At 37.4% G+C, this 15,853-nt stretch overlaps 1 protein-coding gene across 4 annotated transcripts in view; it reads right to left on the reverse strand.

Annotated features, from left to right (window-relative positions):
- Nf1 (neurofibromin 1) overlaps positions 1-15,853 on the reverse strand; it is a 259,312-nt gene that overhangs the window by 206,207 nt on the left and 37,252 nt on the right. For all 4 annotated transcript variants that reach the window (XM_026780143.1, XM_026780142.1, XM_005349426.2 and 1 more), the window contains exons 2-5: positions 11,363-11,506; positions 9,108-9,191; positions 4,986-5,176; positions 1,348-1,454 (exon numbers count right to left, since the gene is read on the reverse strand). In XM_026780143.1, the coding sequence (XP_026635944.1) occupies positions 1,348-1,454; positions 4,986-5,176; positions 9,108-9,191; positions 11,363-11,506 (526 nt within the window). The remainder of the gene's footprint in view (positions 1-1,347; positions 1,455-4,985; positions 5,177-9,107; positions 9,192-11,362; positions 11,507-15,853) is intronic.

Here is a 15,853-nt window from a genome sequence, read left to right on the forward strand (position 1 = left end):
CTAAGTGAGTTTCCAAACAGGTTTAACTGAGAAGGCAAGGCACAGAATGAATAAAACTAATTAAATAACTTCTTGATTTTTCAATAATAATATCTGAAATTACTTTTTTGGTACAGTTAGGGATCAAACCCATAGATGTGGGTTTGTTATATAAGCATTCTACTACTGAACTACATCATAACATGTTCTTTTCTTTCTTTTTTTAGTTATTTCTCCAGCCCCATAAATTTTTTTAAAATTAATCTTTAGGGTTAGCATACAAGTAATGAGTTTCAACATATCATCTGTCATCTTCATGCATATGTGTTCTCATTACTACCCTCCTATTTCTCCCGCAATGAGTCCTCTCTTCACCTTTCTTATTTTATGTAGTCAGTAACTCATTTTCCACCTCTCTTAAAATCTCACCCTTCTCTCACAATACCCTTTCTAGGGACACACTCTTGTATGCACACAATTTTAAGTATAGGTTCTGCATGAAAAAGAAAGGCAAATAATAAATATGATCAAAGAATATTGATAGAACAGAATTTTACATTATTGTCCCTATATAAATACATCCTAAAAAGCTAAAGAAGGGCTGCCAATAGTGCTCTGTATAAAAGCACTTGCCACACAAATCTGCTAGAGTTCAATTCACTGAACCCAAGGTGGAAGGAGACAATCAACGCTACAAAGTGGATCTGTGACCTCCACAACAGCATTATAACATGCAAGTCCTCATATACACGTATAGAATAATAGTCTTTTTCTGGTTTTTTTTTTAATTGGGGAGGGAGGGCAGGTTGTTTGTTGGTTTGTTTCAAGGCAGTCTCACTATGTAGCCTTAGCTGTCCTGAAATTCACTCTATAGACCAAGCTGGCCGCAGACTCACAGAGATCCATCCATCTGCCTCTGCTTTCCAATTGCTGGAATTAAAACCATGTGCCACCACCGCCTGGAGACACAAACTTCTTTACAAGCAAAACTGTAACTGAAGAAAACTTTCTATTGCCAAGATTTAAAATATTCAAGTTTTCAGCCAAGCCTTACACACCCTTAATTCCAGAACTCAGGAGGCAGAGGCAGATATTTCTGAGTTTAAGGATAGCCTGATCTACAAAATGAGTTCCAGATCTGCCAGGTATAAACAATGACCTTGTCTCAAAAATAAGATAAAACTCATGTTCTCTACTGCATTCTATTCAAATGTCCAAAAATCAGTCAGTCGTGTGCATTACTGGCCATTTCACATGAACATGCACACTATAAATTCTACTTTGATATCCATTTCAAACAGAATTATTATATTCATAATACTGAGATTAATTATGTTAACTGCAAATATATTATACATGAAAACCTACCCTTCAGAAGTCGTTTTAATTTTGCACAATCCACATTAATATACTGTAACAATTCTATATCATGGACATCAACATTGTCTTCTGAACAAACAGTCAACTCCTGTAACCTGAAAATAGAAATCAAAAATAATTTACAAATTTAAGTCTTAGAACAGTCCAAGATTCTGATTCAACAGATGAAGGGCTTGTGAATGAAGACATTAAGTAAGAACATACTTATTTTAAAACTAAACAATACAAACAATTTAAAGAAAATGATGAAAAATGATATTCCAGTAAACTTCACATCCATATATTTAAGACTGAGGTTTGAATTCTATTCCTCACATTAGCCACAGCTCTTTTGGAAAAATTAGTTAATTCCAAGATTGGAACACATTTTCAAATGTGTCTAGGTCTTCCTGAAATTGAACACAAGGAAATTAATAACTACTGTAGTCAGGTCAAAACTCATACAGCTGTACAACTGGAGTCTCCCAACTGTCAAAATAATTTGAGCATCAAATTTTCTTTTTTCTAAAAAAAAAAAAAATTATATTATTTATTATGTGTGTACGCTTGCATGCTAATGCAATCAGAAAACAAATTGTGGGAAGTGGTTCTCTCCTACCACCACATAGGCTCCAGGAACTGAACTCAGATTGTCAGGCTAGCAGCATGCACCTTTAACTGCCCAACTAAGGATACTACACAAAGCACCCTAAGAAAAGCATGCCAACTCTTTGCTTGCCACTCTGCTAACAACAGACCTATGTATCAAGTTTGTCACAAAGCACTGTGCCTTCCCCAACCCACCTTCCCCCAGTCACAGTCTTACTGTTGAAACCCTAGAACCTTGTGTTGCCATGGCAATGGCTAGGCTCCCTGTCACTAGCCCTGGGAATGTGCTTTTGATCAATGAGAGGCAATTCTTGTAATTTCTTTTTCACTTCAAGGCTCATGGGAAAAAGAGTATTTAGGCTAGAAGAACAGAAGCTAAAAGAAAAGGCTGGAGGATTTAGAAGTAGGACAGGAGAATTAGAATAAAAACAGAACAATAAAACTGATGCGGAAAAGCACAGAGTGAGAGATTCATTTCGCCCTCAGATCCTAAGTCTTTCGCTAGCTACACCTTCTTCTCTGAACCCTGAAAATACATTCAGGCTGGACCCCTAAAGGCTCTCACTATGGACTAGACTTGGGAAATCAACAAAAGCTGTCTATACGTGAACTACTGCTGCCCAATCTCATAGAACAAGCCTTGGGTGACTTTAGAGTTTTCAAAGAAAGGACATTTACTTTATAGAACAATATACTTACTTAAAAACTTCATGGAAATATTGTTATGTTATATAAACATTAACAATTCCTGCATGGATAGACTAACTGCATTTTTCTTTATTGTTTTCTATCTTCAATTTAAGATATTTCTTCAAATAGTAAAAATGAAAGGGTTTTTACTTTCTATAACTTTCCAGTTTCCTATTTCCCTGTTTGTCACCTTGCTGACTCTCTCAGCATATAATGACTCAGAATATAAAAATATGCTTACTCAAAATAACTCCATGGAAATGTTGTTTTGTCACATAAACATTAACCAATAATATTAAATAAAATTTTAATAGTCACCTACTATTGTCACCTACTATAATAATTATAGAACAACATTTTTATTAAAAAGATTAAAAACCAGTTCTTCAACACTGGACCAAAAATCCTCAAATTTTGATATATATTCTCATTCACCTTGCTGGGAAACAAGAATGAACGCAACAGAAGCCCGGCTGGTACAAAATTAACAAGCGAAAGACAGAGGAACCAAGGCATCAAAAGGATTGTTTCCTCCATATTTGTCTTTTAGTTACTAAATCTCTAAGTGCACTGTATTATACCTTTCATTTGATCATAATTAAGAACCCATTAGACAGTACTTGTACAAGAAAGGCAAACCATTTTCATGAAAGAAACTTGCAGTTACTTTATAATTTGATCCCATTGAGCATCATTCTAGACTAATTTCTCCACCTATAATGATTAAAATTTTGACTTACGAGTAAAGATTTAAACTGTAATTTTTATTTCATTTTTTTCTACAATTTATTTATTTATTTTTTGGTTTTTCGAGACAGGGTTTCTCTGTGGCTTTGGAGCCTGTCCTGGAACTGGCTCTGTAGACCAGGCTGGTCTCGAACTCACAGAGATCCGCCTGCCTCTGCCTCCCGAGTGCTGGGATTAAAGGCGTGCGCCACCATCGCCCGGCTCTACAATTTATTTTTAAATTCATATTGTGTGTAAAACAGGGAAATGCATGTGTATCATGGTATGCATGTGAAGGTCAGAAGACTACAGTGTGGTGTTAGTTCTTTCCCATTTCTACATGGGATCCATGGGGAGAATCCATGTTGAAGAGGCTTACTCGGCAAGCGCCTTTACCTACACCAAGTGAATTCCCCACCCCAAGACATTTTTTTCTTTTTGTTTTATTTAAAGTACATTTTTAAAAGTTTGTTTGATTTTATGCATATGGGTGCCCATATATATATATATATATATATATATATATATATATATATATATATATGTGTGTGTGCACCACATGTGTGCCTGGTGTCCAGAGAGGGTGTTGAATTATCTGTAAGTATAGTTATCAGTCAACTATGCGGGTACTAGGAACCAAACTCAGGTTCTCTGCAAACTCATGTTCTATACCACAAGCCATCTTTTCTGCCCCTTACATTTTTTTAAGCACTGAATTTAAAAATTTCATAAAACACAGTTAAAAAAGAAATACTGAAAATATCTGATATTCTGAAACTAATGTAGATCCTGATGCCTATCTGGCTTAGAAATTTGGGGTCTTCCATTATTTGACACAATTCCTTAAAATTTTTGTTTGTTTCTATGTAGGAATTTTTGGTTTTGTTTTTTGAGACAAGGTCTCACTGTGTAGCCCTGATTGGTTTCAAACTCTCTATGTAAAGGCTGGCCTTGAACTCACTGAGGTCCTCCTGCCTCTGCCTCGCAAATGTTGAGATTTTAAAGTTGTGAGCCACCACACCAGCACAATACCTTACTTTTGAGTGGGATTAACTTGTTTGCCTGCAGCTATCTTTCAACATCATAGTGAGAATAAAAGCAAGATAGCGTATACTGTGAATACTCAATAAATGGTACTGCTTCATACACACTTAAAACACAGTCTACTTTCCAGGAATTCTACTTTGCAATTACTTCCTTTTACTTCTATACTGTTTCGATTATTTTTAAAGTAACTTGGGATCTTCTGATTGCATAGCTATGAGAATTAGATCATTAGAGCCCTCACTGCACTTCTCAGCTACTCTACCTGATTCGAATCTAAATAAATACATTTAAAACACCAAACCAGGGCTCTCAAGTCAGTTCTCAGCTTCTTGCTGAAAGAAAGAGAAAGGGCCTGACCATGGAAAGCATCTTCTCCAAGTTTGTAACAGTACTCATATCTATCTACACATCAGTATTTCCAATATAACTCTAAATATTATATAATTAAAATGTCAAGAATACATAAAATTTCTTCAAACACCCAGATAAAAGTCATTCTATTAAGTATGTTTATGCAAACAAGAATTCTAAAATTTAATTTACTTAATAGCCCCACATGATGTATATACACTAACCTTGTAGAAATGCGACTAAAGACTGCATTGAAGTTGTTGCAGCTGAGAGAAAATAAAACCCCAGAAGCAGAATTCCGAAGTTCAGCTGCATGTTGGTTTCCTTCACGACAGGTGTGAAGAAAATGGCAGATTTCTGGTAGTAACTGTTTGACCAGCATTGTCTCATCTAATCTCATTGTGTCCTTTGGTTGCTGAAATGGAAATAATCACATAATTCTAAAACTTTAACTGTACCTGCAAACATTTCCAGTTACTAGGTTTCAAGCGTACAGAGAAGCTGAAATAGAAGGAACACCTACACCGTCACTTGAATTTAACAACTGTATCATTTCCTTGAATATGCAACATTTGCCTATGTATGGTCAATAAAGAAGACACCTTCGCCCTGTCATTACAATTGAAGCCCAACCCTCCATCTGGCCTCACCGGCTCCATATACCTGATCACTCCCTGTTTATCAGTTGATCCCTGCCCGTTGGGAAACCTGTTGTTCCCTGTGAGTTCTCAATGGACTGCATTCTTATTCACTAGTAAGTACACTGTATCATTTGTCATTAACATCCAGAGAAACTCCTAGTTGGGGAACACACTGGCCTTTGGACAATCTTACCAAAACATGTACTATGTACTACAAATAATACTAAGTTAAATCACTTCAAAGTAAGTTATAAACATTATAATATCTCAGCCCTTGTGTATGTCAGCTTATTTTAATGAAGGTATTCCCTAATGTAACTTCAATACTAATTGTAATGACTCAGCCACACAACGCGGCTGACACACGTTTGTAGACAAGCCCTCAAGCAGAAGTGCCTACGAGTCCCAGGAATCTTACAGGACCCCGTGTGATCCACGTGCAGCATGGTTGCATCTTCTACATATGATGCAGCTGCGTGTGCTCCATTATCTTGTATGACGTAACCACGCGCACCCCCTGCTGTGCGCATGCGCCAGACAGCCCTTAAAAGCTGGAGGTGCCATCTCCCTTCTACCTCCCTTCCTCCCCCTTCCTCACTCCCTCCCTCCCTTTCTCTCCCCCCCCACCAACCAGGCCTGTACACCCAACCCCCAATAAACTCCTAAGTGGGTTTGTTGCATGTTCTTTGTTTTCTTCTCACTCGCGCCAGGTAATTTCACTAATTATACACAAAAAAATACCACTCCAGGTATCATCTAATACCTAAGCTATAATCTATGACACTGAAAATGTCTTTCATACCTTTTAATTCAGTGAGGACCCAAAAGTGATTCAACATGATTATTCTGCTCTTTCAGCTTCTTTATTCTAGAGTAATTTTCCCCATACACACCACATATGTCAATTTTGTATTCCATGCAATTAACTTTTAAAACTGGGCCAATTTTCTTACAGATTACTTGATTATTTCCTAGGTGGCATAGCTAACTAACCTGACACAGTTCTAGGGATGTGGCTCACTGGTACATGCACAAGGGCCTGAGTACAATCTCTTAACTCCACAAGCAAGAAAAGAAAAAAAGAAACTAAAACTAATTTCAAGAGCAGACCAAGTCAAGGAAGGTAATATGTATTTTAATCACATTCTACAAGGTAGACCATGGAAACACACCACCATCACATTCTACTGCCTCTAAAGAGTGTCAGCAGCAATCACTCTCCAAGACACATTACCTCTCAATTAAAAATGTTAATGAAGCAAAAGTTGTGTAAACTTAAAGAGGCAATACGCCATCCTACCAAACTCAATCATGGGTGTGCCTGATATACCAGAAATTACAAAGTACTAAACCTCTGCCAAGTTAAAAATGTCCAGCCTCCAAATTCTGTCCCTCTATATGATTTTGTTCTTCCACTCCACTTTACAAGTTAACAGAGGACACCAAGCTAAAATAGTTCCTATGATTTTCAGTGCAAAACTTGTAAATACTGCCTAACAATTTTGAAATATGGCCAGAGATTAGTAAGAGTTTAAAATAGTAGAGGCTAGAGAGATGACTCAGTGGTTAAGAGCACTTATTCTTGCAGAGGAACCATGTTCAGTTGTCAGTACCCATGTGGTGGCTCACAACCATCTGTAACTATAGTCACAGGGGATCCAATACCTTCTTTTGACCTCTTCAGGCACCAGGCACACACACAGAATACATACATACATACATACATACATACATACATACATACATACATACATACATACTGCGTACATAAATACATACATGCAGATGAAACGCATAAAACAAATCTAAAAAATTTTAGGGTTTGAAATATGCTGAAATGGCAAAATAGCTCCATAAGCAGAGTGCTTGTTGTAAAAGCCTGGTGACTCAAGTTCAATCCCCAAAACCCACGTAAAAGCAGGAGAGAACCAACTACCCAAAAGTTGTCCTCTGACCTCCACAGGCACACCATGACATGCACGCATGCCCCCCCAACACAAACGAACAAGTAAATAAATGCTACAGGAGCTGGAAATTTGGCTCAGTGGTTGGGAGCACGTACTGTCCTTGCAAAGGACCTGAGTTCAGTTCCCAACACCCACGCTAGATGAGTCACAACCACCTATAATTCCAGCTCCATGGAGATTCAAAATCTTTGATCTCTGAGTGCACCTACACGCATGTGCATAAATTCACATGCAAACACATACATATGCATATAAAAATAAAAAATGAACTTTTAAAAATATAAATATAAACACACATGGTGCATATATACACAAGCAGGCAAAACACTCATCCACATGAAGTATCTTAAAATTTTTGTTTTAAATCTCTTCCAACTAAATTTACTGTAGAGAACTTTAACAAATAAAAATGGGAGAAGTTATATTGAATAAAAGCAAAATTCTGGCCAGTTGGTGGTGGCGCACGCCTTTAATCCCAGCACTGGCAAGAAAAGGCAAGTGGATCTCTGTGAACTGGAGGCCAGCCTGGTCTTATAGGAAGAGTTTCAGGGGCTGGAGAGATGGCTCAGAGGTTAAGAGCACTGCCCGCTCTTCCAAAGGTCCTGAGTTCAATTCCCAGCAACCACATGGTGGCTCACAACCATCTGTAATGGGGTCTGATGCCCTCTTCTGGCTTTCAGGCATGCACACAGACAGAATATTGTATACATAATTAATAAATATTTGGAAAAAAAAAAAGGAAGAGTTTCAGGACAGCCAGTGCAGTTAACACAGAAAAACCCTCTTTCAAAAAACAAACAAAAAAGGGGTTGGAGAGATGGCTCAGAGGTTAGGAGCACTGCCTGTTCTTCCGAAGGTCCTGAGTTCAATTCCCAGCAACCACATGGTGGCTCACAACCATCTGTAATGAGATCTGGTGCAGAATACAGTATATATAAGAAATAAATAAATCTTTAAAAAAAGAAGCAAAATTCTGCATTCTGTGATAAATAAAAAATATTAACTAACATATATGGCATAGAGAATTTTAAAGCAGAAATCTTCGTGTGTGTGTGTGTGTGTGTGTGTGTGTGTGTGTGTGTGTGTGTGTATCCACCCATGTTTGGTAAAGAATTAAGGTTAGTGAGTAATATGAACACTTTACACAACAGAAAAGGTGTTGAAAAAGTTCAAATAAAGTTATAGTTGAAATAGTCAGCCTCTCAGAGGGAACCTGGGAAAGAACCCAGTCCTCAGTGATTCCTCTATAGACCTATTACAAATGCTCAAATCTACACAAGTGTTCTGTAGTAGCTACCGTCAAAAGGACAGATTCCACTTTCAAAGTCTGTATAAAGTTGAACCCATATTCATGAAGGAAAGAAAATGAGATTGCCCTCGGACTTCTCAATTATATTCTTCCAGCTGCAAAATGCCACAAGGCTAATAATATCTGAGAAATTAATCAAATAATGATTTCTTCATAAAAATATTTTCTTAAAAAATTTAGCGACAGAAACAGCTCAAACTTAACATTTTAAGCAAATTTAAATAGCTATGTAATTTACTGAAGTTGATAAAATAATTTTTTCTAAATTCTGCAACAACAGGTCAACTGTATTAAATGTAATTTATATATATCTATCTTAGACAAAGACTCTTCATGTGTGCTCAGTGTCCATACTGACCTTTTGATACTCCAGATAATTCTTAAGATTGAATTCACAGAACCTGCTTACTGTAGAATGAATTTACTTACCCCTGCAAGACATTTTTCCAGTGTATCCAATATAATCAACTGAGAAAGATACAAATTTTTTTCAGCAGCTTCTCCAAATATCCTCTAAAAGAAAAATATATTCAGAAAACTTGATTAACACTCTTCATTACAAATTAGCACATATGAAATATAAAAGACTAAAGGATCAGTCAGACGGCGGTGGCACACACCTTTAATCCCAGCACTTGGGAGGCAGTGGCAGGTGGATCTCTGTGAGGTCAAGGCCACACTGGCCTACAGAGCTAGTTCTAGAACGGCTAGGGCAACACAAGAAAATCCATCTCAAAAACAAAGAAAAGACTAAAAATCAAGAAAAAATATTGATCTTCCATTTTGTCTTCTACATTCAATGATATTTAAGTCTACTACTTCTTACTGTGCCATAATACTCAAAAAATAAATTCCTGGGTGAATAGAAATAGAGGCCATTTACTAAAGACTGTCATTAGCTATGCAAGAGTAAAACAAGCTGCTTTATGTTTATAAAATGTCTATGATGTGTTCAGTCATGGTTTGAAAACACTGGTAATCCCAACACTATGGAAATAATGACTAGTTCAAGGTCTGCCCAACTTACCCGAGAGAAAACATGAAAAGAAGAAGGAAAATAAATGGGAGGGGATGAAGGGAGTAGGTGGTGATGAATCAATGAGGATTAAAAATAGTTCACGAGTTAGAGGTCTGTACCAGTCCATCTCTTTCTACTACAAAACAACTAATTTCTTAATTCTTATCAAAATTGAATGCTGCATCAACAACAGTGAATCTTAAGCATTCACTACTTTCAAACTGAACTCTACATCGTCTATCTACTTAATAACAAGAGACTATTACTTTCATAGTACAATTTTTTTTCAATTTTCTACTTTTACCAGGTGGTGGTGTCACACACCTTTAATCCCAGCACTTGAGAGGCAGAGGCAGGCAGATCTCTGAGTTTGAAGCCAGCCTGGTCTACAGAGTGAGTTCCAGGACAGTCAGGGTGATTACACAGAGACGCCTCAAAGCAAGATAGATTAGACAGATAGACAGATAGACAGATAGACAGATAGACAGATAGACAGATAGACAGATAGACAGACAGACAGACAGACAGACAGACAGACAGATAGACAGATAGACAGATAGACAGATAGACAGACAGACAGACAGACAGACAGACAGACAGACAGGAAGATTTCTATTTTTTTATTTTATTGTTATTATTGTGAGTGTGGGCTCACCATGGCGTCCACAAGGAGGTCAAAGGACAGATAACTTTTGGGGGCTGGTTTTTACCTCCAACCAGTGTGTGAACCATCTCACAGTCAAAAAAACTTTTCAGGAAGTTCTAAATGAATGCCAACATCACAACAGTTTTAAAGATGATCCCAAACATAAGAATACTGCAATATAACTGGGAATAAAGCCATATACTTGTACATAAAAATTCTATTACTTTGCTCCACAGCAGGCAAAAAGAGCTACAGCAAAATATTAAATGTATTGTGTAAATAAATGTACCCTTTTATAAAAGTTCCTATGTTTTTAGGAAATAAATTTTTAGGGGACTATCATTATTTGTTACAGGTTACAGGAAGGGAGAGAAAACTCATTAATATGGTCATAAAAATTAATCCCACAATTTAGGAGTGAAGATCATAGTTTATACACCACATAATTTGTACATGAACAGTTAACAAATACATTCAAGGAATAGGCTAATGAAAAGCATATTAACAGATTCCATACTACACAGCTGGAGGTGTAGATGTGGCAGGAAAAGAAGGGGGAAAGAATCTCTATTATGATCAGTTTACACACAATACAAAAGTCATGTAAATTCTGAAGTCTGAAAAATGAAATAAGATTGCCGGGCGGTGGTGGCGCACGCCTTTAATACCAGCACTCGGGAGGCAGAGGCAGGCGGATCTCTGTGAGTTCGAGACCAGCCTGGTCTACAGAGCTAGTTCCAGGACAGGCTCCAAAACCACAGAGAAACCCTATCTCGAAAAACCAAAAAAAAAAAAAAAGAAAGAAAGAAAGAAATAAGAGCAATAAGAGATGCCTTAAAGGTAAATATAAAAAGTCAAAATTTAAGTTACACTTGTGCTCACCATAAAATGAAATGACTCACATCTTAAATCTTAAGAAAATAGTCCCATACTTTTAAAACATGCTGCTCTAAACTTCCAATTCAGAACCAAAATAGGCCAATTCTCCAAAGAGCAGAAGTTCAGTAATCAGATACTCACCATATTGTTAACGTTCTTTAAGATGGTGGTGAGGCCACTGATGACCAGAGAAAACTTGTACTTGGAAATGTTGATCAGACATTCCTTGTTATGTTCGGTGCTGACTTTGGTATGTGTATTTTGCTGTCCTGTTTTTATTGGAAGCTAAAAGAGAAAAATATTAAGACTTTACTCTTCAAAATTACTAAACATATTCTTTTCAGTGAAAGTCACCTTAGATTTGAATCTTTATCAACCATGGCTAGATATAGATATATACCAACTTCTAATTTATAATACAACATGGAATTCAGAATAAATCCTAAATACTCTATCAACTTCAATTTTTGGTTTTCTTTCTGGAAGTCATAAACCTCTATCTACAAGATAAAATCTTCTACCCAGTGCTTTCCAAGAAGAACCCACAGAACCAGAGTTATTCCAAATTACCAATAAGAATGTCTGCAACAAATACATATAACCCTTTCCTATACACACTGAGCTCAAGCATGTAAAGAGCTACAGACCAGCAGACAATGGTGGTACCCTTTAATTCGAAGACTAAGTAGACAGTGACAGGTGGACATCTGAGTTCAAAGCCAACACAGTCTACAGAGTGAGTTCCAGGACAGCAAGAGCTGTGCAGAGAAACTCTATCTCAACAACAACAACAACATAAATAAATAAATAAGTATAAAACAAAAAAAAAACCAATAGACGAAGAAAATCTAGGCTGTAAACCTCTAGTCAATGGAAAACTTGTAATCAATGGAGAACAGAAGACAATTGTTCAGATATAACAAACTATAAACCAGGAACAGAGTAAAGACTGACTCCATAAGAACTGGGTTCAAGTCCCAGCACCCACATAGAAGTTTACAATCATCTGTAACTCCAGTTCCAGGGGATCCAATGTCGTCATACAGACATGCATGCATGCAAAACACCAAAGCAGCATAAAATAAAAAAATAAGTAAAAAATTAAAAATATTTGTAAAAACCACCCCCTCTTCCTGATGCCAGGTTCTGGTGGTGCAACCTTTAATCCCAGCACTCGGGAGGCAGAGGCAGGAGGATCTCTGTGAGTTTAAGGCCAGCCTGGTCTACAAGAGCTAGTTTCAGGACAGGTTCCAAAGCTACAGAAAAACCCGGTCTTGAAAACCCATAAATAAATACATAAATACATACATACATACATAAACATAAATAGAATTTAAAAGCCCAAAAATTAAAATTATTAAAAAATAAATAAAAGATTGCCAACCATACCACAGGGGCACTAGCAAAGCAACCAAGAAATTCATCTCACAGGAAAACAGATTCTTTGAAGGGCTGACCTGTAGAAGAACTCAGTTACACCACATAGAAAAGCATTGCTACTCAACTCATAAGGGTAATTCTGTACATGAGCATCAGACCTCAATTCACTGTTTGTGTTAGACCCTGCTAATGCTAAAAGAGAACCAAGGAGGCTCCCCTGTGAAAACCACACCTTAGATCCTTAGATGATCTCCACTTGAAAGTGGCCCAAGTAAAGATGAGAGGACCAAGTGATATGCCTAAACATTTGCTAAGTTAGTAAGACAGGATTACTCAGCAAAGAAATACCAAATTCAGAGGGGTTGGGGTCAGTATGTACAGAAGGCAGTGTACAGAAGCTATCAGATTACATAAAGTTAACCATAAAGATTGTGGAGGAAAGACATGAAAGCTCAGAAAAGAGAATTTTAGAAGATGAAAATGGCAGCAATACAACTGTGAGTTACCTAAACTCCTCCACACAATCAACAGAGGATACAGAAGAGCAAAGCTGAAGCTCACAAAGATCTACAGAGAGAGAACAAGGTTCTCCCAAATAAGGCTGTGCATGTGTGCATAGACAAGTAATACACACTTACCACAACACCAGGGTTGTATAAGTAAATACATAGAGGAAGTAGAAAGCCTGATGAATGTAAAAAAAAAAAAAAAAACAGATTTCCCCAAAAGGCAGTACATTCTCAATGAATACACAGCAGTCCAATTTAGAAACAAAACGGGGATGTATACAGCTACATATAGACATGTACAACAGGCTTATGGTCAAATATGAAGAACTGTGGCATGTTATAAAATACAGCCAACAGAATTTTCTGCAATGATATTCTGTATCAGCAATGGCCAGTACCTTGGCCATGAGCCAGCTATATGTGGCTATTGTAAACATCTGTAACATAGCTAGTACAGAGGAAGAATCAAATGTTTGATTTTTACTTGAATTTAACTTTAAGTAGCTATATATGATGCAGCTATCAAATTCCACTTGACAATAAAGTCCTAAACCATCCAAATGAAGAATAAGTTATTCCAAGAAGCAACCTACAGTGAGAAGAAAATGTGCTGAAATTAAATTCCAGATTGACCATAGGGAAAAGTAGGTGAATAAAATAGAATTAGATAAAGGTAAGTAAGAAAAAGGAGGACAGCCAAGAGAACTACGAAAGAATGAAACCATCTTATTTCTCTCAGTTTTTTTAAATGAATTTCACTGCGTGGGTTGTGGGAATCCAACTCAGGTTATCAACTTTGGTGACAAACAAGTACCTTTGCTGCTCAGTCATCTTACCGGCCCCCTACACCTTTCTTATTTTCCTCCTTACCATGTCCATGGTTGGGCACCCTGTCCTGCCCTACATTGCTTCTCCATGTGCACATCCTCCCTAACCTGCTCCAACTCTCTGCTAATACACTCCCCCTCCTCCCATACAGAAGATTCACACAGCCCACCACTCCTTCTGGGCCCACTCAGGTACTGATACCCATTTAGGGACATCTTTCTTATAAACTCCATCCTTATTCCAGTGGGGCTTTGTTATCCTGTGGCCTACCTCCCCCTTCCTCCCTGGTTGAACTAATTTCTGACTGTTCCTGGCCTCCCTCTGGAGAGTAGTCTCTCCTTGTCCATTGCCTGACTCTGTTGAGCTGCCCAGTGTAGGTACTCTCTTTCTGCAGGAATACCTTTTTCATCCTCATCAGACTCTTCCCCAAATATGTACAAAGATGTCTACTTGTTCTGCTGTACCTCACAGGTTTGTACTAAACGAGCATACAGAGGGAGAAAAGGAAGCAAAGGAACCAGAATTTTCTGTGGAAACAACATGATTGTAGTTTAGGTTGGTAAGAAACAGGTTCTGGTCAGGTAGATATCTGGAGAATCTAGAAACGACATTTGGGAATTGGCTTTTGGAGCTTCAATAGTGATTGGGTAAATAAGGTACAAGTGCAAATAGGTTCTTCAAGAATCAAGGCTTCTTGCTGAACATGGCTAATCCCAGCACACGGGAGGCAGAGGCAGGTGGATCTCTATGAGCTCAAGACTATCTTGGTTTACAAAGTTGAGTTCCAAGACAGCCAGGGCTACACAGAAAAACACTGTCTCAAGAAAAAAAAGAGGGAAGAAGAGAAGGGAGGGGAAAGAAGGGGAGGAGGGAAGGAGAGGAGGGGAAGGGAAGAATCAAGGCTTCTGTGTATAAAACACTTGGGTAGCTGGAAATTCATAATACTATGAAAATGAATAAACTAAAGCTCAAGCCATTCAGGGGAAAGTAAAGCTAGAATTAATTTCTTGGCAAAATCAGTTTGGCTCCATGCTAATATCTTTGCCTATAGATATCTTTTTAATACCTACAGTTTTAAAAATGGTGATTATGTAATGCCTGTTTTATGAGCTCAATATTAAATTTCATGTTGTTACTCCACTCTGCCCAATTTTAGTGATTCACATACTATTAGCTTTGCTATAGCCTGTACCAATTATTCCCGGTTTAGCAATTTGCAATTGGCTTACCTTTTTCATTCAACTTTGTTAGAGGAATAATAACTTTGTCAATTGTATACTTAAAATAACATTAAAGTAAAATAAAACTTTATAATTTTAAGGCCATTAAACACTATCTAAAGCATTATTATGTATGTAATATGTAACCAAAGAGGCAGAATCCTCTGTTTAATAAAACCAACTACAATATTTGAGGATATACTTTAACTTTTTAATGTATTAGCAATATTAATAATAATAATGTGTATTCTGTGCAGTGTCCTTGGAGGCCAGAAAAGGAAGTCAGATCCCCTGAGACTGAAGTTTAAAGATGGTCATAAGCTGCCATGTGGATGCTGAGAACCAAACTAGATCCTCCAGAACAGCAGCCAGTGCTCTCAACCAGTTAGCCCACTGTCCAGCTCAGAATACACTTTTTTTTTAAAAACAACAACTTTCTTTTAGATTTATTTGTTATGTATACAGTGTTCTGCCTACATGTATGTTTGCACACCTGAAGAGGGCACCAGATCTCATTATAGATGGCTGTGAAGCACCATGTGGTTGCTGGGAATTGAACTCAGGACCTCTGGAAGAGCAGCCAGTGCTCTTAACCTCTGAGCCATCTCTCCACCCCCAGAATATATATTTTTTTTTTTTGGATTTTTTCGAGACAGGGTTTCTCCGTAGCTTTTTGGTTCCTGTCCTGGAACTAG

Source organism: Microtus ochrogaster, chromosome 7, assembly GCF_000317375.1.
Source record: "Microtus ochrogaster isolate Prairie Vole_2 chromosome 7, MicOch1.0, whole genome shotgun sequence".
In the NCBI taxonomy this organism is placed as follows: domain Eukaryota; kingdom Metazoa; phylum Chordata; class Mammalia; order Rodentia; family Cricetidae; genus Microtus; species Microtus ochrogaster.